At 38.3% G+C, this 27,279-nt stretch overlaps 1 protein-coding gene across 6 annotated transcripts in view; it reads left to right on the forward strand.

The window, feature by feature from the left end:
• The window catches only part of Vps13a (vacuolar protein sorting 13 homolog A), a 221,449-nt gene continuing 194,170 nt past the window's right edge, over positions 1–27,279 (forward strand). For 5 of the 6 annotated variants that reach the window (XR_009378680.1, XM_059259973.1, XM_059259982.1 and 2 more), the window contains exons 1-3: positions 1–287; positions 25,388–25,431; positions 26,728–26,770. Coding sequence is in view for 5 of the 6 variants with exons in the window: in XM_059259973.1 (XP_059115956.1) it covers positions 188–287; positions 25,388–25,431; positions 26,728–26,770 (187 nt within the window). In the remaining variant the exon portion in view is untranslated. The remainder of the gene's footprint in view (positions 288–25,387; positions 25,432–26,727; positions 26,771–27,279) is intronic. The other variant, XM_059259964.1, reaches the window with a different exon arrangement.

Here is a 27,279-nt window from a genome sequence, read left to right on the forward strand (position 1 = left end):
GCGCAGTCCGAGCTGCGCACGCGTGGTGCGAGCGGCTGTCTTATTCCTCGGCCGGGCTCGCGGTGTCGCCGAGTGACCCGGCAGCACTGGCGCCGCCGCTGGAGCCGGCCGGGAGCCGGTAAGCCGAGTTGTCTCGAGGGAGGAGCAGCGCGGGCACTGCCGCGGGTGCCCTCCGCGGCTGAGGAAAATGGTCTTCGAGTCGTTGGTCGTGGACGTGCTGAACCGGTTCTTGGGGGACTATGTGGTGAACCTGGACGAGTCTCAGCTCTCTCTGGGCATCTGGAAAGGTAACGGGGGTCGCCGTCCCAGTCTCGTGGGAGATGGCGGCGCGGCTTCTCGTGGCTTCGGTCCTTGGCCAGCCCGGCGCCGCCACCTGCAGCTGCCCGCCTCGCCCTTCAAGTTACGTAAAGCGGGGCGGCGGTTCCCGGGCGGGCGGCGCGAGCCCAAGCCTCCCGTCCCGGTGGGGCCGGGCAGGCGCCGGTGACCTCTGGCCTCTGCTGGGCCGGGGAGCCATCCCTGTCAGTTTCCCCTCCGGGGCTGTAAGGAAGGCTCCAGGGAGCCCACGGCGTGTCGCCCGCCGCCCGGCACGTGAAGGCCAGGCGCTGTTGGCGAAGACGCCCTTCGTCCCTTTGCCTACCTCACTTCACCGTGCTCTCTAGGCGAGTTCCGGTCGCTGAACCTGGACTTGGGGGTTGCTTAGCTGCGGTAGGCTGATAACGGGGGTGGGGTGGGGCCGGGGGAGGGGGGGAAGAAAAGGAAGCCCCCTTTCAGAGTACGTCAAGGAGTTGCTTCTGTGTTCAGGTCGCAGCCTAACCAGGTGGGGATGTCGGTATTTGTGGGTCTGAGTAAAAGACTGAGTTAAAAAACAAACAAACAAACAAAATGCAGGAGAACAGCGGGTCAAAATCTAAATGGGCGTTCAGTATCGCGGCTAACTTAAAGAAGACATGATGAGCACTCACCAACGTTGCTTAGACGGGAAGGGCTGCATCTACCACTTTGCTACAATGCTTTACCTTATCCAGCGTCTTATTTTTAGTGCTTCCATCTGTTTTGTATTATGGTCTTGTTTATTTTACATAGCTACTAGTAATTTTCGAAATGAGTGTTCCAGGTTAAAATCAGGGCTAATAATTTGTGGAAGAAATAGTGTGCTCATTCTCAGATATGCACGTACTTCCAGCTTTCTAGAAGTACTCGTTTATATTAAGCGTTCTCATTTTTGAAATAATGTAAGCGAGAAATTTAGTTTTATTAAACAAACCCTCTTGTAGCTAGTTACCTTCTACCACGATAAAGTGGGCAAACATTGATCCTTAAGTGCTAGCTCAGCCACTTTGAGACCAGCTGCTTGCGGATTTCCTTAATCGGTGGTGCTGCTTCTCACTGGCAAAGTGAGAAGAACAAAACTGGCTTCTGTACCTCAGAAAGAAGCCTTCAAAATACCTGAACTGGGGGCTGGAGAGTTGGCTCCCTGTTGAAGAGCACTGGCTGCTTTTGCAGATGACTTGGGTTCAATTCCTAATGGCCTCATGACAGCTCACAACCCTCTGTAGTTCCAGTCCCAGAGCTTCCACCTTCCTCTTCTGGCTCTGGGGGCGCAGGGGTGGGGGTTGGGGTGAGGGGTTGGGGGGAACGGGGCGGGGGGGGGGCACTGCATGCAAGCATGTGGTGCACAAACATACACGCAGGTCAACCACCCACACACATAAAATAAAAATACAAGAAAAAAAATTAAAAAGAACAAGGAAAAAAAACCTTTGAGTTGTGGTTTGATTTGTAGTGAAATGTTGCTTCTGTATTCAAGGTGCAGGTTTGTGTAGAATACAGTTTATTGAATTTATGTTTTTAAAGTTTACTTAGAGTAAAAATCACCTCTGTGTATAGGGTTTTTTTTAATAAATGTTAAGAAGCATATATCTACCATCCCAATAACGATACAAAAAGGTTCTACAAGCCCACAAAATTTTTTTGTTTGTTTTTCGAGATAGGATTTCTCAGTGTAGTTTTGTGCCTTTCCTGGACCTCACTTCGTAGACCAGGCTGGCCTCGAACTCAGAAATCCGCCTGGCTCTGCCTCCCAAGTGCTGGGATTAAAGGCGTGCACCACCACCGCGCGGCCAAAATTTCCTCTTCTATTTCTTTGTAATTGATCCCCCCTCAGGTGGCAACTACTGATGTTTCCATCTCTGTTTTGCTTGTTCTAGAGTGTCATAAGTGGAATCCTTTCTTTTTGAAATAAGATTTTACTGTGTGTCCCTGGTTGGCCTGGAGCTCACAGAGATCCTTTTTTTGCCTTTCTGAGGCCTGTGCCACCACACCTGGCTTCTGTGTAGCCTATTTAGCCAGGCTTCTTAACAGAATGCAGAGAAGTCATCCCTGTACTGCATATATCACCTTGTCCTGCCATTCCTGTACTTAGGAGTGGTGTTTTGCTCTGTGGCTGTGTTATAAACATAAGTTTGCCATTTTTTGTAGTGTTTCTTTTTTGGCACTTAAAAGAAAAGCTGTATCAGGTTTTAGTGTGAACATAAATTATTTCTTTGGAGTAAATGCCTAACATGATATGATTTGGTTATGGTCTGGTTGTATTTCCTAAAAGCTCTGTGTTGGATGCTTAGCTCATAACTGGGTGATGATAAGGAGTGCTAGGGTCTTTTAGAAGTAGGCTTAATGGGAAGGTTGTTATAGTGGCCCCTCACTGGCTTTCAGTTTCCTGTTGTGGGCTTAATCTACCACTGTGGGGGGTGGTGGTGGTGGTGTGTGTGTGTGTGTGTGTGTGTGTGTGTGTGTGTAATTCACCATAGCTGCTATTATGCCATTTGAATTTTCAGCTTCCAAAACTGAGTCAAATATATTGCTTTCTCTGTAAAAACCAGTCTCAAATATTTCATTATAGTAATCTCCCCCTAAGAATCTACCCCCTCAAACTCAACTAATACACCTTGACACTGGTTTTCTGAAATGGTTATATTATTTTTGCACTTTCAACAGTTTTGTATCAGGATTTAGTTGTACTTTATTCTCATGAGCATTTGATATCCTCATTTTGAAAAAAAAATTTTTTTTGAGGGGGTAGGTATGTGCATGTGGTATGCATGTATATATGGGTGTTTGCATGTGTGAACACTTGGTCCCCAGTTGGTGGAACTATTTGGGAAGGATTAAGAGATGTGGTCTTGTTGGAGGAGGCCTGTCACTAGAGCCTGACTTTGAGGTTTGAAAAGATTCCCCAAGGCCTCTGCTTGGTGGTTGTGGATAAAGATGTGAGCTCTTAGATGTTTCCTTGCTCTCCCATCATGGACTCTAACACTCTGAAATTGTAAGCCAAATTAAGTGCTTTAAAATTTTATTTATTTTATTTTATAAGCTTGTTCTGGGGAACCCTTACACTGCCTTTGGAAGCTGGAATTCCAGGTGGACCTCCATGCCCATCCAGCATTTATGTAGGTTCTGGAGATCTGAACTCTGGTCCTTAAGTTTGTGTAGCAAGCACTTTACTTGCTAAACCATCTTCCCATCCCTAAAATAGTATCTTAAAGAGATATTCCAGTAGGTATGTATTATTAAAGCATCATGGCTTTAATTTGTGATTCCCTTGTAATGGTGTTGGGTATATTTTTATGATTTTTTATTTTGTTAGTGGAAAGGTCAGATCTTTGTTTTAAATTGGATTGTTTGGTTCTCTTTTCCTGTTAGGATTTAATTTATATATCTTAAAATTCTCCCTTTGTAATTCCACAATTCAATGAGTATTTTTTAATGTAACAGTAGTGTAGCCATCACCACTAATTCTAGAACATTTAGTGCCCCCCCCCCCAACAAAACCCTCAAGCCCATTAGCAGATATTCCCCATTCTTTATTCATGAATACTCCACCTCTGGCAGCCATTTGTTTTTCTGTCTTTATGGATTTGGTGATTCTGGACATTAATTCAAATGTAGTCATATGGTATCCATCCTTTTGTTTCTGAATTCCTTAATTTAAGATATTTTAGAGATCTTTATATAGAAGGATGTACTGAATAGTATTCTATTTCACCAGTTGGATATTTAGATTATTTCCAACTTTTTGCCTGTAATAGTTAATACTACTATAGATAATACATTCATGTGAAAGTTTTTTAAATGCATTTTTAAAATTCCCATTGCTGAGCTGGTGTGGTAGTGAATACTTTCAATCTGAACACTGAGGAGGCAGAAGTGAATCCCTGAGTTCAAGGCCAGTCTGTTCTACAGATGGAGTTCTAGGACAGCCAAGGCTAGACAAAAAGACCCTGTCTGGAAAAACCAAATAATAAATATATAAATAAATAAATAAATAAATAAATAAATAAATAAATAAAAATTCCCATTGGTAAATATGTATAAGTGGAGTTTCTAGGTCATGTGGTGACATAAGAAATCAGTTGTATTTTGATAAATGAAACTAAAAGCTTAAAGAAATGTCTCCTGAGAATTTCAAAAGTAGCAACTCTAGTTTTTTAAAAAATGCATTGAAAATTTTGATAATGGAAATTAGATTGTGCATAAAAAATTTAAGATGATAGTATGCTGGTTAGTTTTATATCAGCTTCACACAAGCTAGAGTTATTTGAAAGGAGGGAACCTCAATTGAGAAACTGTCTCCATAAGATCCAGCTGTATGGCATTTTCTTCATTAGTGATTGATGAGGGAGGGCCCAACCCTTTGTGGGTGGTGCTGCCCCTGGGCTGCTGGTCCTGAGTTCTATAAGAAAGCAGGCTGAGCAAGTCATGGGGAGCAAGACAGTAAGCAGCAGCCTTCCATGGCCTCTGCATCAGCTCCTGCCTCCAGGTTCCTGACCTATGTGAGTTTCTGTCCTGACTTTCTCTGATGATAAACAGTGACATGGAAGTATAAACCAACCAACCAAACAAAAACCCTTTTTCTCCTCAGCTTGCTTTTGGACATGGTGTTTCATCACAGCAATAGAAACCCTAACTAAGACAGACGGGCTTAATATTTTGTGTTCTAATGTCCGAAGGGCCCATTAATGGTTATAAACATGGTTTCTGTGTAATCCAGCTAATTTTACTATTTTCATGCTGCTGCTGATTAGTATTGAGGCAGCACTGAGCATTGCTCTGATACTTGTTTCTGAAACGGTCCCTTGGAGGCCAGAACCTATTTTCTCACAGAAACATTGTAATATAAGAAATGAGAAGTGCCCAAACATTTATTACAGAGTAGGAAAGGAGTGCCTTAATACTGGATCAACTACAGTAAGTAGACTGTGTTACCAGTAAGTATACTACTTTGAATAAGGGAAAAAGGAATTGGATTTCATTCTTAGAGTGATTCTTGGCAGATTGTGATGTTGCTATAGTTTTTATATACTCATTAACATTTCTTCATTCTTCCCATATATCATTTAGTCAGGAATTGTTTTATTTCTTAACTTAGAGTCTTTGGAAATCTAGCATTTTGCTTATTTCTGTCAAGATCGAGGCTGTGTTAGAATCAACCTAGATACTTGATAGAGTACACAGTTTTGAATTACCCCATAGCAATTATAATTGATTTGGAGTCAGACACTGTTTTTCTTTTTTTCTTTCTTTTTTTAACAAATAACTCTAGAGTCTGTGATAAGAACTACATGCATTTAAATATTTGATTTAATTCATTTTTAATTTCTTTAGATTTATCAATTTTGTGTATAAGTGTTTTGCCTGCATGTATGTATGTTTTGTGTATAAGTGTTTTGCCTGCATGTATGTATGTATGTATGCCTTGTGCATGCCTGATGTCCAGAGAAGTCAGAACAGGATGACAGATCCCCTGGAACTGGAGTTACAGACAGTTGTGAGCCACCATGTATGTGGTTCTGGGAACTGAACCTGGTTCCTCTGCAAGATCAACAAATGGATCTAACCTCTGAGATAGGTCTCCAGCCCCCAACTACCTTCATTTCAAAAAGACACTGTGCAGTAAGGGTGGCTTCTCTTTTGGAATTACAATACGTAAGGAATCAACAAATAATTCTTAAGATCTAGGGGAAACTTCCAATTCTGATTCTTTAAATTTTATCATTACGTGTATGTTCTAAGATGTTGTCATAGAACTTTAAATTATAACTTAATACATATTAATTAATTGTATAAAAGAATGGGTTTCACTGTGACATTTCTATATACTCATACTCTCATTCTCTCTCTCATAACCACTTTTCTTGTGGATCTTCCCTTCTCCTTTGCTAATAGTCTTTCTACTATTCTCAGGTCTTGTTTTTCTGTTTTTTAGTTTCTACATATGAGAGAAGAACATATGTTATACTTGCCTCTCTGGGTCTTATTCTGCCTTATGATGTCCTCCAGTTCCTTTCATTTTCTTGCAAGTAACACTTGCACAATTTCATTCTTCTTCTTTATTTATATCTATACCATATTTTCCTTTCTAACTCATCTGTTGATGGATATATAGGCTGATTCCATACTTGGACTTTTGTGAATAGTGTAGCAATAAACATTATTTAGGCCCCTGTCGTATTTTGACTCCTTTGCTTTGAATAGACTTGTTGTATAGCTGGATCATATGATAATTCTGTGTTAAGTGCTTTTGAGAAATTAACATACTGCTTTTCTTAGAGGCTATCCTAATAGACATTCTCACCAGTAATGTATAAAGGTTCTTTTTTATTTCTTCACCAGCATTTGCTTTTATTTGTTTTGAGACAGAGTTTCATCTATAGCCAGGGCAGTAGTTTTTATTTTTATTTTTTTGTTTGAATGACAGCCATTCTGGTTGAATCCCAGTGTAATTTTGATTTGCATTCCATAATAGCTAAAGCCATTGAACACTTTTCATTGTATTATTTGCCATCTGTTTTTCTTTTCTTTTTTCTTTTTTTTTTTTTTTTTTTTTTTTTTTTTTTTTTTTGGTTTTTTGAGACAGGGTTTCTCTGTGTAGCTTTGTGCCTTTCCTGGTACTCACTCTGTAGCCCAAACTGGCCCTGAACTCACAGAGATCCACCTGCCTCTGCTTCCCGAGTGTTGGGATTAAAGGCTCACGCCACCACCGCCCGGTTCAACATCTGTTTTTCTTAAAAGAAGTGTCTGTTCAAATCGTTTGCCCGTTTTTGGACAGAATTACTTGTTCATTTGTATTTTTTTGTATGTGGATGTGGGTGTATGCTTGTGTATGGTTGCAGATGGTTGTACAGCTGTACATGCACTTGCTTCTAGAGGCCAGAAGCAAACCTTTTTTGTTCTTTAGGCTATGTCCACTTTTGTTTTTGGAGACCATTTGGACCATCTTACACAAGATGACTTCCTGTTAAGTGCTGTGAGAATACGCTGGGAAGTGCAGAGAACTTCTCCAGACCTACTTTGCTATGTAGATCCAAATTATTTTTGTCTATTTAAGCAGTATTTCTGTTAGGTACCATGTATGTGCTAGTGACCCATGTGGGATTCTCCTCTTCTTCCTTCTTCCACATTCTGTCTCTCACTTTCTCTTGCACTATCCAAAATCTTGAGTTTTTCCTTTCTCTTTTTATTTACTGTTGAACATCTGTTCATGAAGGGTCTTAGTCTCCTGTTTCTCTTGTAATGTCCTTATCTGGTTACTGTCAACATTCCCACATCCACCCATTATGATAAACCACTGTTTCTCAGTTGTTTTGATTATATCTTGTGAAGTGATATGGAGAAAGGAGCAAGTATTGGCTAGCTACCTCTAATCTTTAACCTCCACATTGACTCCACTTTAACTCAAACCCGATCAAGAAGTAGAACATGATTGTCAACAGAAAAAAATCTTTCCTGACTCTTCTCCCCCAAATTCCTACTCATCCCCTGAGGCAGTTACTATTTAGATTTTTAAAAGCAACTATACACACATTTATTTTATTGAGACAAGGTTTTACTATGTTGCCTAGGCCAGTCTAAACTAGCTTTATAGTTTGGCTGACCTTGAATTCACAACCATCCTCCTGCCTCAGCCTCCCAAGGGGGAAATTATAGGTGTACATTATCATATCTAACTTCTTTTGTACTTAACTTTGTAAGAATATTTTTTTTCTCTTTCAAAAATGTGTGTTGGATTTTGACAGATTGTAATCAGGATTTCTTGTTTAGCTTGTTGATATAGATTATATGGATTATTTTCCACGTGTTAAATTAGACTTGTATTTGTGGCATAAGGTACACATCGTTATGGTATTTTATATTCGTTTTACTCATATTTTGATGAGAATCTCCGCATCTGTTCATGAAAGGTCTTAGTCTCCTGTTTCTCTTGTAATGTCCTCATCTGGTTTTGGTCTTAGGGTAATGCTGGCCTCATAGATTAAATTTGAATGCATTCCCCCTCTTTCTATTTGCTAGAGCTTGCTATGTAATAACGGTGGCCTCAAACTCACGGAGATGTGCCCACCTCTCCTTCCCAAGTGGTGGGATTAAAGGGGTGTACCACCATGCCTGGGGCTGAAGTGAAAGTTAGATGATTGATTTTAGGTTTTTCTTTTTCTTTTTTCTTTTCTTTTCTTTTTTTTTTTTGGTTTTTCGAGACAGGGTTTCTCTGTGTAGCTTTGCGCCTTTCCTGGAACTCACTTGGTAGCCCAGGCTGGCCTCGAACTCACAGAGATCCGCCTGGCTCTGCCTCCCGAGTGCTGGGATTAAAGGCGTGCGCCACCACCGCCCGGCAGGTTTTTCTTTTTAATGTCTGCATTTAGTGGTAAAGTTTTTTCTATAAGGTTTGTCTTTACTGTACTTACATTTTTGGATAAGTTGTATTTTCCTATGATTGAAAATATTTAACAATTCCCTTCATGACTTCTTTGTCCTAGCATTATTCAGAACTAGAACTTTGAAATGTTTTGTAATTCCCCCCTCCTTCCCCTCCATTAGGCTGGTTTTTAGTTCAGATTGTGATTTTAGTATAACTTCTATTTTTCAAACTTGTTTAGGTACAGATCTGTTTTATAGACAGGAGTAAATGTTGTTAATATTGCATATGTGCTCCAGAAGAATGTGTAGTCTGCTAACGGATGAAATGTTCCATAAATGTCAGTTAGATCCAGTGTTGGGAATGCTGTTCAGTTCACTTGTGTCTGTGTTTTCTCCCCTAAATAGGTGTATAACTGACACCAGTTATCTTGGTCTCTGCCTGTAATAGTGGATTTGCCTTTTTCCAATTGTACTTCTGTCAGTTTTGACTCATGTATTTTTGACATTGTTGTCAGGCACATACACATTAAGGAATGTGTTACATGATTTTCTTTGGGAGATGACAAAAAAATGCTTATTTGTTCCAAATATGGCACCAGTGACAGTGACAGACTAAAGAAATGAATCCACACAACACTAACATTCACATAGACACAGCTCTTACTTCAAAGGGAAATATGAGAGTTTATTCTAAGCCAAATATGAGTTGATTGTGGCCTTGAGAACATAGATTCTTGTTGCCTCAAATAATATGTTCAATATAGATGCTATCACATGAACTTCTATGGTTCCAGAACAAAAGAAAGTCATAAATCAAGGCCCTTACGGTTGATAGGTAAGGGTATCAGGTAGACAGGTAACAGCAGAATATGGATAGTTCTGCTACAGATTAATTTTACTTTAGTTATAAGCAGAGCAAAGGTAGATATATTAAGGGAAAGGGAGGGAAACTCCATGAGTGGGAGGTATTCTAGCAGAGGCACACCTTCTGCTAGAGATTCTAGATTTTGTCTGATGGTGTTCTCAGTTTTGGGGTTGGTAGAAACTGGTGGTCCGTAAACTCACTCCAAAGGTTATAACTGGAGCTGAAAGGATGTTAGGTCAGATAGAGGTTAGCAATGAATGGCAATTAAGATAATTTAGCTGCTAATGTGCAAAGTTTGGCAGTTTGTAGTTCAGAGTTGGGATGCCTCAGCTTCCCTTGCAAAATCTTGAATTTAATGCTGGTGTGATGTTTTTGAGGCACCCATTTAGGTTTACAGTTCTGCTGTTGGCCACACATCATATCTGAGGCTCTTGTGCATGTGAAGGCTGTTTTCAGCGATTGGAAAGCCCATTTCTAGGATTTGGTAAAGATTACACTGAGGAGGCAGGAGTGCAGTCTTAGGACAAGGAAATGCTTGTAACCTTAATCCAACAGGCCCCAGGGTCATATATTAACATTGTTTAGGAATTGTGACCTGCGTGTGACTTTTGTATTGTTTGTTTCTGATAAAGCATTTATGTGGACATACTATAGGAGTATTATACCTAAAGTTAATCTTTACTATGACTTAAAGAAAAACAGGCAGTTTAGGCAACCAAAAAGTCATACTCCTTTTATTAGTCTGCATGTTTTTTCAATGTGTGTATTGCTATTTACATATTATGAAATATTTGATGTTTTAAGTATTTGAAATAATTTATTATTGTTTTAATTTTAATCTTTTGGTCAGTTTCATTTCATAACCAACCTCATGTGGATCTAACTTAGGAAATATTTTTATTGTTAAAATTATATAAATTTAACTATTTATGATAATAATTTCATCTGTCATATTATTTTGGTATTTTATCAGATTCCAGTTTGGGGAAATAATTGTATAATTAAATCGTAGAAGAAATCAGTTACTAATACAGTGTCATTTTAGTTTTTTTTCCGCCAATAAAATTGACCTTTCTCCATACACCAAATATTAATGCAACAGGGGTAGAAACAAAAGGCTAGACTTTTGGGAAATCAGGATTACACAATGTTTTTTTTGAGCATAATGAAATTATATTTCTTATTTTACTTACAGAAAGGGAAATGGGACTCCATTAGGAATTGTTTTATATAATATCCACATATTTCTCATTGTTAACATATGAACATTTAGTAGTTTTTCACCCTGGTTAGTTGTACCATGCCCACAAGACTGATGAAGTTGGGACACATGGGCTCATAAGGTATAGTCTCTTGGGTTAAAAGTTCCTTAGTTTTGAAAAACAGTTTCTCTCTTCTATTTTTGAACAGTGATCCTTTTTTTTTTTTTTTTGTTTTGTTTTGTTTTTTCGAGACAAGGTTTCTCTGTGTAGCTTTGCGCCTTTCCTGGAACTCACTTGGTAGCCCAGGCTGGCCTCGAACTCACAGAGATCCGCCTGGCTCTGCCTCCCGAGTGCTGGGATTAAAGGCGTGCGCCACCACCACCCGGCGAACAGTGATCCTTTTAAAAGTATATCTTTGTTATGACTTTAGGCAAATTTAGCTTGTTAAGAAATTTTTAGATCAATATTGATGCATCCAGAGAAGTTTGTTTCGGCTCTAGTGTCTGACTGGTTTTGATCATGAATGCTGTTGCCATTTGGAGACTGTTTTTGGAAAAAACGGATCAACCCAAAATCCTAGTAAGAGTTGATATAGTTAGTATGAGATCTGGGTAGGATACATTCTTCCCAGAGCCTTTAATTTGTTGTATTGTAACATTTTAATAGTGAAAGCAATGTCATAATCCAGTTGTTATGTGCAGTTAATATTCTTCCCTTTTTCTTAGTTAGGAAGAAATTATATTGTTTTTGGCTGTAGTAGTTTGGATTTAGAGGTACTTCCCAATAGAATTCCTTTTGAAAGATTTAAAAATCAATGTCTGTCAATCTGAAAATTGGATTCAAAACTCAAATTACACTAAAGATGACAGAATCCTTTTTGTGGTAGTAGTAAATAATTGGGATCTCTTTAAACACAAAGATTTCATTCAAGCAAAGTAGGACTGGGCAAGACATCTGTCTTAACAAAAATATGGTTAATGAGATTAATGACAGGATAAAGCTTAACTTGTAGTTTAACTGAAACCAAGAGTATTTTACCTATAATTTAGGAAAATATATCCAAGTACCTCATTTAAAAAAATCTAAATATAAAAGGATTTAAGAGATATGTTATAAAGTAGTGAGGGTATGAATATTGTCAGAGGGGTTTTGAGCTTAGTTACTCGAATGAGGTACTTGATTGTCAACATAGTGAAGATGAGCAGCACCCAGTTTTTTGAAATTCGTGTGAATGTATGCTCAGGAGTGGGCAACAACCTTGAGGTGAGAAATATAAAGCTAAGGGTTTATCTACCAAAGTTTTATCCATCAGGAGGTTGTTGGAAATACCTAATAGGTTCCTTTCCATCCAGGCTGGAATTTCTGATGCAGTATCTTTTTCAGTTAATGAAATTTCATGGTTAGCTCCCATTTGTTTACTTCTTGGTCTCTCTGTAGCTTACTGTGGGTAGACTTTGTAACCAATGCTGGTTTTTTAGAATCATTTTTAAGAGTCCATTATAATAGTGTGCAATGTTTTTCCCTTAGCAGAGATGACGTTCTCAGTTCTTTGCTGGTATGGGCCTGACAGCTCTGACACACACTTTTGATCCCACCACTTGGAAGGCAGAAGCAGATGGAACTCTGTGAGTTCAAGGCCAACCTGGTCTACAGAACCAGTTCCAGGAGAGGCTCCAAAGCTACACAGAGAAATCTCTGGACAAAAACAAAAAGTATATGTAGCAATCTCTCCCCTCCCCCTCCCCCTCCCTCCCCCCCCACCCCCATTCCTACATCGATTGTTACTGGGCCAGGATCTCTCATTGAGCTTAGAGATTACTGATTCTAGCTAGTATAACTTGTCAGCTAACCCTATGGATCCTCTGTCTCTGTCTCCTAAGTGCTGGGATTCCAGGTGACTGTTAAGCCTGCCTGACTTTTTCATTGGTTCTAGGGAACCAAACTACAGTCCTCATATTTGTACAGCAAGCACTTTCCCCGCTGAGCCATCTCCCCAGCCCCTTTGCCTAGTTTCCGAGGTTACCTAGCAATTATTTTATAAGGACATAAACATTTTACACGTGGGATAGATCTTAGATTTAGAAGGACTAATAAGAATAGCTTCCGTTAAGGAACCTGAAATCCTTATTTTAACAATTATAATAATGTTTAAGTGCCATTTGTTCATAGTCACCAGTGTAGAGGATTGAAGACTGTAGGAACCATGAAAATTTTGTTCAGTAGGCCAAATATTGTAAACATTTTTAAAGCATTTGCCCTTTAAATGAGTTTCATGATTATGTATGTAATTTAGCAGGCATGCCCCTTTTTCACAACAGAGTTTTTTCCATGCCAAGACAAGGAAAAGACTCACAAGGGAAGATATCAACCCAGTAGGAGAGGATATAGGTTTAGTATTAAAATTCGTTTGTATTTGTTGGAGTAGTGTTTCCAGCCATTCTTACTCCTTGCTGGTTGACTTGTTAGATTCTGTATAATCATTACAGAAGGGACTACATCATTAAGATGAAACTCATGAGATTTTTGATGAGATTGAGTTAATGAAATTATAACCATTAAATTGAAGAATGGAATTCACGTCTATGGAACAATCACAGGTGCAGAGGTCAGCATGAACTTACAACTTAAAAATAGGAAAACAGGGTGGGAGACATGGCTCAGCTGGTTAAGAGTACTGACTGCTCTTCCAGAGGATTTAGGTTTAATTCTCAGTACCAACATGGAGTTCACAACTGTGTGTAACTCCAGTTCCAGGGAATCTGACACTCTCACACAGATACATATGCAGGCAAAACACCAGTGTACATAAAATAAAAGTAAATCTTTAAAAAGGATATGAAAAGACCCCAAAGAACAGAATTTATACAGAGACATTAAATATTTGAGGAAATAGCATTTGTTATTTTATTTTGCAAGACAGTTTATTTTTGTTTTTTTTTTTTTTGTTTTTTTTTTTTTTGGTTTTTCGAGACAGGGTTTCTCTGTGTAGTTTTGCGCCTTTCCTGGATCTCGCTCTGTAGACCAAGCCGGCCTCGAACTCACAGAGATCCGCCTGGCTCTGCCTCCCGAGTACTGGGATTAAAGGTGTGTGCCACTACCGCCCGGCGTCAGTTTATTTTTGTATACACTCCTAGTGGGTGTTGAATCTGAGGTGACACCTCAGAAAAGGGAAGCTCCTGTGGGAAGAGGGGGAGCCAGAGAAGATGTGGCCAGGCTTAAGAAGAGAGATTCTTCTCATCTAGGCAGTAGTGGCTCAAGATGACTGTTGTAAAGTGGTTAGCAATTTGGGATGTTTTTAGTACAGATTTTGTACAGACTTTTTTGTCAGGTTTTTGTTGTATTATTTGTTTGTTTTGAGATAGGGTATCACTAATGTAATGGCCTTGGCTGTCCTGGAATTTGCAGTGTAGACCAGACTGGCCTTGGGTATTTGTCAGTTTTTAATGAATGTAAATGTGAGGACAGAGTTGTCTACTGACTTTTTCAAATTAAAATTTTAGTGTTTCCTATGATTTTGTAAATTTAGAGGGTACTGAGTTATTCTGTTCTTAGATAGTCAACCATTGCAATTTTCTGTGACTGTGGAAAAGATGTGGACCTCCTTTTTTCATATTGGTGGCATGCATTTTCTTTTCTTTGTATTGTGCCAGTCCCCTTACAGGTGAATGAATTCTTTGGGGATTTCTTTTATGGGACTTAATTTTTACTCCATGCACTTTAAGAGCATGTATTGAGCCTTAGGGATGTGGTAAGAACGTTGTCTTCTAAATAAGTCTTTGATGTTCAGTGGCAGAGTACTTGCATACTACACGTGAGACCATAGGCTCAATTCTCAATACCAGGGGAAAATATCATCCAATTTTGTTTTATTGTTAAAAATTATAAATATATATATCTTTCCTAAAGATAGATTTATTTATTTATTTATTTATTATGTATACAGTGTTCTGTCTGAATGTATGCCTGCAGGCCAGAAGAGGGCACCAGATCTCATTACAGATGGTTGTGAGCCACCATGTGGTTCCTGGGAATTGAACTCAGGACCTCTGGGAGAGCAGTCAGTGCTCTTAATCTCTGAGCCATCTCTTCAGCCCTATTTTTATTTTTATTTTTGTCATGACATTTGGATAAAACGCAATCACTGGGCTTTAAATGGCCAATTTATAACAGTATAAAGCATAAAGACCATATTTTCTAAGCAAATTGTTTTGCAAATGTAAAACCATAGTGTTGTAAGAAGTTAGGCTTTAGTTTTATTAGCATTGTATTTAACTTCAACTTAAAGAAATCTTTAGAATTGTTGAATTATAGTAAACTTAATCATACCCATGCCATTAAGTTTTAACTTTCATAAACCTTCAGATGACATATTTTTAGCTTTCTAGTTTTGCCCTCACCTTTGTTTGCTTTTTTCTTCAGTTTTTATTTATTTATTATTATTGTGTGTTTAAGTGTAGTTATGTACATACCGAAGGTGTGGATGTAGAGGTCAGAGGACAACTTTGAGGAGTTAAGTTTTCTCCTTCCTAAGGGTCAAATTCCAGTCAAGTACTTTTACCTGCTGAGTCATTTTATCAGACTTTTTTTTTTTTTTTTTAAGGCAAAGTCTCATGTAGCCTAGATTGACCTCTAATTCCTAGATGGATAAGGATGATCTTGAACTAACTCAGTCTCAGTTTCCCAAGTGCTGGGATTATGGTTATACTGGGGTTCACAGGCTTAACTTCCTTTTTCCTTTTTGGAAAAATCATTTACTTTAGTATAAAGACTCCTTTTATCATACAAAGTTCTTTCTTATCTAAAAGCATTTCCTTTTTCTTTTACCTCCTTTACCAGAAACATTCCATATCTGTACCCTTTTGTATTTGTTTGTCCTTGTTGGTTCCTTTTTATTTTGTTTTTTTCTTTTATGTGAAAGATTTTGAATTTAGTTTTTTTTTTTTTTTTTTTTTAACAAAATGAGATAACTAATAAAACCTCAAGAAGCTGCATCTGAAAATAGACATAACATACTAGTCCTGGTAATATTTTTATTTATCTAAAAAACAGAATTAACTAATCATTAGATTTGATAAAGTCCTATTATAACATATACTTAAAAAATACCTTTCCTAAAAGGCATTGATTTTTTACTTGGACCTACAAGGCAACCAAAAGCAGTATCAAAGCCTGAATCCTCTGGCTTTATTCTGAATCTCTTTAGTTTTAGGTCAGATTCCCTCTTTACTCTTCATGGGTGTCTCTTAAGGAGGGTGTTCATCTAGTCTATTTCATTTCCTTTCAACGCAACAGGGAACGAAAAATCATGGTCCTAAACCTGCAGTCATTGTGTATTTCAGAACAGCAAAGCTATATATGAGGGGACTTTGTTCATCAGAATAAGTCTGTACCTTTAGGCAGAAGTAGCCATTTCAGGACCAGCTTGTCATTTCAAGTTACAAGGACTTCCTAGGACAACTTTGACAACTTTGTAGAACCAGAACTTAATGATTGAGAACAAACCTTGTCTAAGGCTGCTTAGTTATACCCTTGTCTTTCGTCTCAGTTTTTAAAATATTTACATAAAGGTTTACGGTTCTCCTGAAGATGGTTACTACATGTCATTTATTTGTCCCTCTCAGTGTGGCCATATTGATCAGATTTCTCTTTGTCCCTTACCATTGTTTGTTTCTTTAATCAACATATTGGGAGAGGTAACCAAATCTGGCTTTGAACTATTAGAGCTGGGACATGCCCTTAATATTTCTGTTATATTGTGAACTAGAAGGAATTTTTTTTTTTTACAAAGGTTACACCAGTACTTATGTATAAGCCAATTTGAATCAAATCATTCTTTGAGTGGGTGGGGTTTTATTATGTAAATATATCACATAGCATTTATCTTAAGATTACTATATAGGAAATATACTGGTAAGCCAAGGTGGTATAACCTTATGTTAAAACCATAAAACATAGAATCATGAAACAAAGAAAATAATTTTAAAAGAAGTGTCTAAATGTGTAATTGAATGAAATAAGATCCTCTGCTACCTTAATTTTTGTTCTTGTTGCTGTGATAAAATACTCTGAAAAACAATAAAGGAGAAAGGGCTTATTTGGCTCAGAGTTCCCCGTTATAGTCTGTCATAACAGGGAAATCACAATGGCAGGAGCTTGAGGGAGCTGGTCATGTTGCATAGTCTGGAGAGTACTGCTTAATGTGAGCTAATCCTTACTTTACTTCTCCATTTTATATGGATTAGGCCCTCTGTTCAGGGAGTGGTCCTAGAATAATGAATGAAGGTGGGGCTTCCCACAGTAGTTGATGTAATCGAGACAGTCCCCATAGGCATGCCCAGTTTTGTCAAACTGATGTTAAGAATCACAGCTGCTTAATTTGGTCAGGCTGAAAACTCTTGTTGGGGTTCTGTGTCTTAAAACTTTTATATTATAATCTTTTTGTTGTTGTTTTGTTTTTTGTTTTTTGAGACAGGATTTCTCTGTGTAGCTTTGGAGCCTTTCCTGGAACTCACTTTGTAGCCCAGGCTGGCCTCGAACTCACAGAGATCTGCCTGCCTCTCTCTCCCTAGTACTGGGATTAAAGGCATGCGCCACCACCGCCGGGTTTATATTATAATCTTAAGAATATCAAATAATCCAAAGAAATGGGCAGCTAAACCAAGCAGACACAATGACATATAATTACTTTAAATCAGAGTGCACTCTTAGAAACTAAATTTTGAAGACAGGAAGCCTAGCTTAATCATTGATAAAGCTTAAGGAGCCAAGAGGTCAGAAGGTGAAGGTAGGTATGCAGAGGTAAGGTAGTATTTTTTCCTGCTTTAAGAACTAAACAACAGAGAGGGAGGCATGCTTATAAATAGAAATGTTTGATGAAAGAAAATCCTGTTTTGTATGTCAGTAGGATGATAGAAAATTTATTTAGTAAAACACAGAGGTCCTAATACAACTCAGAAACCTTATAAAGTCTGTAACACAAGTTTTTGTCCAGGGAGTATAGACAGTATAGGACCACTTCCCTGTAGATTGTATCTTTAAAAAGCCCCTCATCTTTTCCTTGGACAGGGAATTTTGTTTTGTTTGGTAATCACTAGAGAAAAGAATGGAAGAACAGGATAAAGAAAGTAGAGAAAACAAGGTCGGTGTAGGGCAGATACTAGTCAGTAGGGATTGAGAACAGATTCCTTGGAGTTCATCTTTAGTTCTGAAAAAACCTTAGACATTTTTATTCCATGTTCCTTAACATCTTTTTTAATACAGTATTCAAAGTAAACTAGCAATATTATTGTTTCTTCCTAGTTGTTCTTAAATTCCAGTTCATAGTGATTGCTCATTTAGTATCTTTAGTTCTGTTGTATAGGAATTTTAGTTTAGCCTGAAAAGAAACAAGCCAATCAAATCAAAACAAAAATTAAGTTTGGGCATAGCAGACATTCCTCATGTTTTCCAAATAACTTGTAGGTTAAATTACCATAATTATAAAATATAAAGCCAGCTAAAGTACCAGATGATGATGTGTGCTTATTACTACTGTTTCCCCCACCCACTCAGTACTTTTTCCTTCTCTGAATTTCTGCTTTCCATTTTGATGTCTTTTTATTTTATTTTATTTTTTCTTCTCCGAAACTGTAACCTATACTAGCTGGAGAGAGTTGTGTTTTGAGTCAGATTTATGTGCCACTTACCTCTCTGAAGTTTTCTCTCATTCCATGTGTGGTCTATTCTGCACATTTATGGGAATATACCTGACTGAGGCAGCAAAGTTTCATACAAACTGTGAGTGGGGTCTGTTGTCTTGGGCTTCCTATGAGTTAACTGTACATCCTATGGAGTTCCCCTGACACCAGTGAAAGGATCCATGGGAGATAGTTATCTCTATAGTTAATCCAATTAAGAGTATAAGAGTCCTTTAGTAATAGTCAGACCAAGAATAGGCTCACACCTTCAAAATGTCTCTTGGTGTCAAAGCTGAAGGGCAAAGTATTTTTAAAGACAAACCCACAATTAGTGTCAGTGCTTGAGGAGGCTTACATCAGTGAGAGTTGGGGTAGCCCAATAGCATCTGTTTTCTTGCAGAGCTTAGTAGTATTTTTTAGACACTACACTACAATTAATTTTGATTTACAGTTCCTCCTAGTTATTTCAGCTTTATGTTTTAGCTTACACAAGCATTAATTATTTTGATTAAAACACCTAGACTATGGTGAGGGTCACGGACATTCCCCAAAGTGTTGCCAAGGTGGATGTGGCTGTTACAGGGTGGAAAGCTGAGGGGCATCTAGGAAGACACAAACTAGAGTTAAGACAAGATGGTATTACATGAGTCATTTTACCACCACTGTCTTGTGCTGGAGGGAACAAGTAACTTTTATGTTCAGTATGCTCGTAGAATGGGCAAGAGTGCAATGGCACACAAGAAGAAAACACAGACTCACATGTTGTACGGAAAACAGAAAGTAAAGCTCTAACTGTAACAGTCAAATGCTGGGGGTGGAGAGGTAAACAAATCCTTTACCAGATACTCTGAGAGGATGTCCAACCACCAGTTGAGCAAATCAGTATACCATCAATTAAACCAAAGGGGAGGGTTGGGTCTCTGAAAGAATTGCCAACATACGCTCAGGCAAGCAGAGTGAATGATCAGTCACAAAGGGCTTGCACAGGTACCTTCTGCCAAGTTTGGTGAAGGTGGATTGTCCTTCCTTGAGCCCTTATTTTCATTCCTCAAAACTGTTAGGTTGTAAAATACAGCTCTTAATTAAAAGGGAAATGAGTTTGTTTTTAGCCAAGTACAAATGACTATGTCCTAGGAACACAGGTTTTAGTTGCCTGGAGTAACGTATTCCAGCAGAGACATTGTTAAATGGACTTTTACAAATCACACAACAAAAGTCATAGATAAGACATGTTTCCATTAGTGGGGACATCAGGTTAGGCAGATTATAGCAAATGGCTTTTAAGAGGATTAAAAGTAGCTCAGTTTGGGTCTGAATCTCTAACAGTCTCTTTTCAATAACCTGTGTTAAAGAGTTTACAAAGTTGAATTTCTTCCTTCTTTTCGTCTTTTCTCTCCTTTCTCCCTTCCCTTCCCTCCCTTTCTCCCTTCCCTTCCCTTCTCCCTTCCCTTCCTTTCTCCCTTCCCTTCCTTTCTCCCTCCCTCTCTCCCTTTCCTTCTCTCCTTCTATTTCTTCCTCTCTCTCTCTCTCTCTCTCTCTCTCTCTCTCTCTCTCTCTCTCTCTCCCTCCCTCCCTCCCTCCCTCCCTCCCTCCCTCCCTCCCCCCCTTCATTTTTTTTTTTTCTGGAAATTAGTGCAGATCATCTTCGTGAGCCAGTTTGAGGTTACTTACAGGAGTATGGTGACTCTAAAGTAGCTATATTATATAGAAATCTCAACTTGGCATGGGTGAAATCCTCATGAAAGCCTTGTCAGTGGAATCCTACCCTCAGTTGCCCTTATCTCCACATATCTTAGGATTCTCTCTAAGACTCTGTAGGTGGGGGTCACAAGGGAGTCGTGGCTGAAATTCCGGGGAAGGTATGGTAGCTTTCCACCTCTCCTGCTACGTAGCTATATTATATAGAAATCTCAACTTGGCATGGGTGAAATCCTCATGAAAGCCTTGTCAGTGGAATCCTACCCTCAGTTGCCCTTATCTCCACATATCTTAGGATTCTCTCTAAGACTCTGTAGGTGGGGGTCACAAGGGAGTCGTGGCTGAAATTCCGGGGAAGGTATGGTAGCTTTCCACCTCTCCTGCTAGGTTCTGTTAGCTGCCTTGTGATCATTATCGTAGCGGTCAGTGTGTAGTTTGCTGATTATTCTATGACTCTAAGCCAAGGTACTCTGTAGGTTACTACAGTTCTCCGCTTCTTGGTGCGTGGTGGTGATCCTCATAAAACAATGTTCTTTCTGGAACAGAAATTTGTTATCTTCTTGGAGAACTGGCTCCTTTGCCATTTGTAATGTTACTGAAACTGTAGAGCTACTCTGGATTTGTTGTATCTCTCTCACTAACTCTTTACTTTAAATCCGTTTATGTCTTTATAATTGAAGGGGGTTTCTTGGTAAATGAATTAAATTTGAGGGTTTTTTTTCATTCACTTTGGCATTTTTTTGGTTCAACTTTCCAAGTTACATCTAAATTTACTATTGATGTAGTTGGATTAATGGTTTTATACCTATATTGTGTGATATGTATTTGATGTTTGTCTGTGGTTCCTATTGCAGAGTTCCTATATTCATGAATTTTCCTATGACAGGATTAATTTTTGTTATTCATGATGAGTCCCTTTGATAGTTTTAATTTATGCTATTGAGGTGACAAGGAAGGGTCCCTAGATAGGCCCCAGAATGGACCAATCACCAGAAAGACCATATAGTTAGAATATTAGAAAATTGGAACCTCCAGTCCCACTTATCAGCCTCTAGGAAAGGTATGGTCTTGGTATTCTAACTGTAAAAACTCGTAGGGTAACTTGATTAGCTTCTACCCTACTAAAGAGTTGAAGTTGGTGCACTTGTGGCATATCCAGAGAGGATGTAGGAGCACTGTGACCAAAGCAAGACTAAAATCCAGCTGGGCAAACTGCAAACTCCAAACTCTGCATCTCCAAGTCTGATGTCAAAGTGCTCTTCAGATCTCCAGCTCTTTTTTAGCTTTGTTAACTGCAACACACTTTTCACTTTGGGGCTGATTCCACTGCCTGTTAGCAGCTTTCCTCAGCAGGTATCCTATGAGTCTGGCATTCCCAGGATCTTGGGGTCTCCAAGACAATCCAGGCTTCACCTTCAGAGCTTCACACAATGGTCTCTCTGTGCCTCTATGTAGGGACACGCCTGACACATGTCTGGCCTCAGCGGCTTTCCTTAGTCATAGAGGGAGATTCTACAACCTCTTTCTTGTATCCTTGACTCTGAAGCCAGAACCACGTGGCTGAAGCTGTCAAGTTCAGTTGCTTGATGCTGGGCCATCATAGTCTACATTGCTGTCAGTACCACTATCTTTTATGCTACGATGTCCCTAGGCCCTAGCCCAGTGGTGCAGGATGGCTCATTAAACTCCACTTAAAGTGTCTAGTTGTTTTTCTAGTCCAAAGTCTGAACATGTTCAATATTCCTCCAAACAAAAGCATGGTCAGGCCTATCTCACACAATACTCCAGTCCCTGGTACCAACTTCTGTCTTAGTCAGTGTTCTGTTGCTGTGAAGAGACACTATGACCATGGCAAGTCTTATAAAGGAAAACATTTAATTGGGGCTGTCTTTTACAGTTTCAGAGGTTTAGTTCATTGTCATGTCAGGAAGCATGGCAGCATGCAGGCTGACATGGTGCTGGAAAGGTAGCTAAGAGTTCTACATTTGGATCACCAGGCAGCAGGAAGAGCAGCACCACTCCCTAATGACCAAGCATTCAAATATATGAACCTATGGGGTCACATAGGTCATAACCGTGGACCTATGGTTAGTGTAGAAATGATGAGTATTTTTATGTTGACTAGAACTCTTTAATTTGTGGAATCATCTCTATTTTTAGATATAAAGTATTAGATATAAAAATTTAGATATAAAATATTGACATGGGATTGAATTCTAGGATACCCATTTGATGTTTGCTAAAGAATTACATGATGTTTGCATAGAAAACTCATGATACATTTAGTTGTAGAGGGTTATATGTTGAATACAAGAAAAAAAAATTTTGAGCCTTTTGGTGTTATCTGTCATATTCTAACTATATTCTATTTGTTGGACCTGTATCTTAAAAAGAAAAGTTTTCTGCCCTCTCGGGTTTTCATTGAGCATTTCATAAACATTTTATTTTTTTCTTGCATATTAATTATACTTTAAAAAATCGTCTTAGATGTAGCTGAAAGTTTTTCTGTGCGCCACCCAGTCTGCAGCTGTTCAGATCCAAGTAAACACACAGAGGCTTATATTAATTAAAACTACTCGGCCATTAGTTCAGGCTCACTTACTACTGACTAGCTCTTAGACTTAAACTCAGCCCATTTCTGTTAATCTATATGTCACCACATGTTCCATGGCTTTACCTGTGCGCCATTGTATGCTGCTCCCTGGACGGTGGGCTGGCATATCCTGACTTAGCCTTCCTCTTCTCAGAATTCTCCTTGTCTGCTTATCCCACCTATACTTCCTGTCTGGCTACTGGCCAATAAACGTTTTATTTATCAACCAATCAGAGCAACACATATTCATAGCATGCAGAACATCCCACAGCACTTAGATGTAGCACGAATCTTAAAAGATCTTATTAATAAAAAACAAACCTGGAGCCAGGTATTGGGGTGAATGCTGGAAGATCAGAGAAGCAGAACAAGCCACAGCCACCTCGCCTTGCCAATTCCTCAGCTGATCCTGTTTCCTCAGACTGGAAGCCTCTGAGTCCTCATCCAGAGTAGATCTCAGCTGAACTGCTGCTCAAAACCTAAAAGCTTAACTAGACCTAGTTCCTAGTTTTTATGCCTTATATACCTTTCTGCCATCACTTCCTGGGATTAAAGGCGTGAGTCACCATGCCTGGCTGTTTCCAGTGTGGCTTTAAACTAACAGAGATCCAGATGGATTCTCTGCCTCTGGAATGCTAGGAGTAAAGGTGTGTGCTAACACTGCCTAACCTCTATGTTTATTATTATGGCTGTTCTGTTTTCTGACCCCCAGATAAGTTTATCGGGGTGCACAAATATATCAACCACACTTAGAGTTTGTAGTATTCACTTAAATCTAGTCTAAGTCTGTTCAGATGACACTTTACTGCTTCATGGGTAACAGACAATACAGTTTCTTCTAGAAACACTGTGCTTTCATTGCACCTGCAGAGTGAGCCAGTGCATTTTACTGTTAATGTTCAGAACAAACAACTTTCCATTAGCTTATTTAAGAACAATACAAATAAAATATTTGATTTTGTCCTCCTTACTTCTTTAATTTTCCATTTCTCTTAACTCCCCCCCTTTTTTTTAGCATTCCCTTTAAATGAGTCTACTGGCAGCATTTCCTGTTAATTTTTATTCATCTGGGAGTTTTCAGTTTTCTTTCAGATCCCTGCCCCATTTGAAAAATTACAGAGATGCACTATATATATATGTATATATATACATATATATGCACTATATATAGATACAGTATATAGCATATGTACTATATATATATGCACTATATAGGGAAAAACATGCACACACATGCTTTTGTTTCCTTCCTTCCTTATTTTTTTTTATTTTATTTTATTTTTTGGAGGCATCTCACTTAAAGCTCTGGCTGTCCTGAAACTTACTGTGTTAGGCAGGGTGGCTTGAAGATACAGAGATCCCCTTGACTCTGCATCCCAAGTACTGGGATCAAAGGTATATTCCACCATAATAGTCTCAATATTTATGTCCTTAACAATCTTACATATGTATACCTCAGTGTCACTAAATTCACAATGTGTTACAGCATTCAAAACCATCTACTTGTAGAACAAGTCAAACAGTATCCATTAAGCAGTAATAACTCATACTCCGCTATCTATTTACCCTGTTTTTTACTGGCTTCTTTCATTAAACAATGTGTCCTTACAGTTTTTCTATGTTGTAGCATGAATTCAAATCATTTTTAAAAATGAATAATATTATCCTCGCCAGAGAGAGAGAGAGAGAGAGAGAGAGAGAGAGAGAGAGAGAGAGAGAGAGAGAGGTTTTTTTTCTTCCATCTGTTGATGAATAGGTGAGTTGCTCTTTTGGAATAATACTGCTATGAATGCGACTATTTCTCTTTTCATCCATGTTTTCAGATACATTGGTTAAATGCCTAGATGTGGATTTGCTGAATCATATTCCCTACTTGTCTTTGTGTTTTGATTATCAGCTTAGAATTTTTTTCCTATGATTTTGATTTTTAACTTAATGTGTGCACTTAAGAGTTAGAGACAGTCTTTAACAGCATATTATCGGACACTGCTTATCCATTCACTAGACTCCACTCTGCCAATTTATGTCTGTTGCAGAGGGCTTGAACCCAGGAAGTTGTGCATGTTGAGCAAGTGCTCTACCACAAAGCTCTATTTCAGCCTTTACTATTTTGAGTCTGGTTCTCACTGTGTATCTCACTGGTCTTGTACTTGCTGTTTATTGGTACCTCAGCTTCTGGCCTCCAAAGTGCTAGATTTACAGACATTTGCTCCCTGCTAACCTGTTTGTGTTTAATTAAAGTGATAGAGAGTAAGTTTGTGTTTTCATTTTACTATTACATTCTATGTCATAGCATTGTGCGAATTCATGTTGTGTATATGTGTGTATTCTGTGTGTGTGTGTGTGTGCGCGCGCGCTCAGAGAAGAGAAGAGGGTATCAGGCATCCTTCCCTATTGCTTTCTGCCATTTTTTTCTCTTGAATATCATGGAGTCTGGAGTTCTGGAGTGTTTTTCATCTAGGCTGGTGGTAGGCAAGAGATTCTCCTGTCAGATCTTCTTAGACTGTGCAGAAGAATGAACATGGGCTAGTAAAAATAAATTCTATTTTCTGTTATGACAATTATTTTTCTCTGGTGTTGTATTTAAAATGAAGCATATTTAAAAATGAAATACAGTCGAATATATTGTTTTCTTTCTTTCTTTTTTTTTGTTTTTGTTTTTAAGGAGCTGTGGCCCTCAAGAACCTTCAAATTAAAGAAAATGCATTGGTAGGTCTTGTCTATGAAACTTTACATGAGTATATTTAAGTACACTCATACCTAATTTAACATGCCACCTTAAATTTACTTATCTATGAAAAAAATTTTGAAAGCTATTTTCATAAAATATGAACTTTGCAACATAGATCTAAATTCTTAAAGATAGAAACTGACAGTGTAGTTTTGTTTTGTTTTTGTTTTCATTTCCATGATATCTGTCATGAAGATTTTTTCTTGTGTTTTTCTCTATTATTTTCCTTTATTAAAAAAATTTTCTATTCACTTTACATACCAACCACAAATCCCACCCCTTCCCTCTTCCCACCCCCCAGCCTTCCCTCCCAGGCCACCCCCCATCCCCACATTTTCCAAATCAAGGTCTCCCATGGTGAGTCGGCAGATCCTGGCACACTCACAGGTCCAAGCCCTTCCCCACTTTACCAACACTGTGCAAGTTGTCACACCATAGGCACTGGGCTCCAAAAAGCCTGCCCATGCACCAGGGATGGATCCTGATCGCCCTGTCTGGGTGTCCTCTAAACAGTTTGAGCTAAACAACTGTCTCCTGTATCCAGAGGGCCTAGTCTAGTCCTATGGGGCTCCATAGCTATTAGTCTACAGTTCATGGGAGTGTTTTCCTCTAAACCAGTGGTCTCAACTTTCCTAATGCTGTGACCCTTTAATACAGTTCCTCATGTTGTGGTGACCCCCAACCATAAAATTATTTTCATTGCTACTTAATACTGTAATTTTATGTTATGAGTCATAATGTAAATATGTGGTATTTCCAATGTTTTTAGATGACTCCCGTGAAAGGGTGTTCAACTCCCAAAGGGGTCGTGACCCACAGGTTAAGAACCACTAATCTAAACTATAAAGTTTTAGATTTTCTGTTTAGTTTTGATTCATGTTGAGTTTTACATATGGTATAGTACAAAGACTCAACTTCCTATTTTTACTATTGGCTATCCACGTTCCCCAGCACCAGTTATTATAAGAGCTTTCTTTTCCTAAAGACAAGGAAAACAGTTTTGAAATTATTATTATGTAAAATGCCAATTTTGTGAAATGAAGTATTAATTTCTATAAAAAGCTATCTGTTCAATATTACTTAAGTAAGTATATGCCTAACCATTTACTTTGAAAAGAGAGGCTTTCTATAAATAAACCATTAAATTTAAGTGAATGCTGAAGATAAAAAGAGTGTGCAAGGTAATTAAAATACCCATAAGTGATTTTAGGAAGAAAATAATTATCCTTATATGGATTTATTATTATTATTTACAAATTTACTTTTCTTTATAGAGTGAACTGGATGTACCATTCAAAGTTAAGGTTGGTCATATAGGTAAGCCATATTTACCACTGGAATGTTCTCCTTGTTGGACATGCAACCTAAGTAATTAAACTGTTATTGCTGTAATGTAATCTTCCTAATGCTTATGAGCATTAATTTAAAATATAATATTTGTGTGTTTTTGTTTATGTAGAACTTAGTTGTATGACTTAAAAATATTGTGGGTAAGTGTACTACTTGAACAGTAATTGCTCATTTTAGTAGGTCTTAAAGTTGAGTTGAGAGTCAAAGCAGGAACTGTGTTAGTTTCTATATTTCTGATTAGTTATGTTTGCTAGTATGTAATAAGTACAAGATACATAACATAAAGGGTTTTGATCATCCAAACACTGTAGCTATGGATGAAAATCAAACCTTGATTGTGTTGTAGAAATTGTTTCAGGTTTCTTACTCTGGAAAATAAAGTGCTTTTTGTTTGTTTTCAATTATTTTACCCATGTTTGTAATTCATTAAAGTATGAATTTTAAATAAATACAGTATGAATTTAAAGCAGTTAATG

The sequence above is a fragment of the Peromyscus eremicus genome, chromosome 1 (assembly GCF_949786415.1).
Source record: "Peromyscus eremicus chromosome 1, PerEre_H2_v1, whole genome shotgun sequence".
In the NCBI taxonomy this organism is placed as follows: domain Eukaryota; kingdom Metazoa; phylum Chordata; class Mammalia; order Rodentia; family Cricetidae; genus Peromyscus; species Peromyscus eremicus.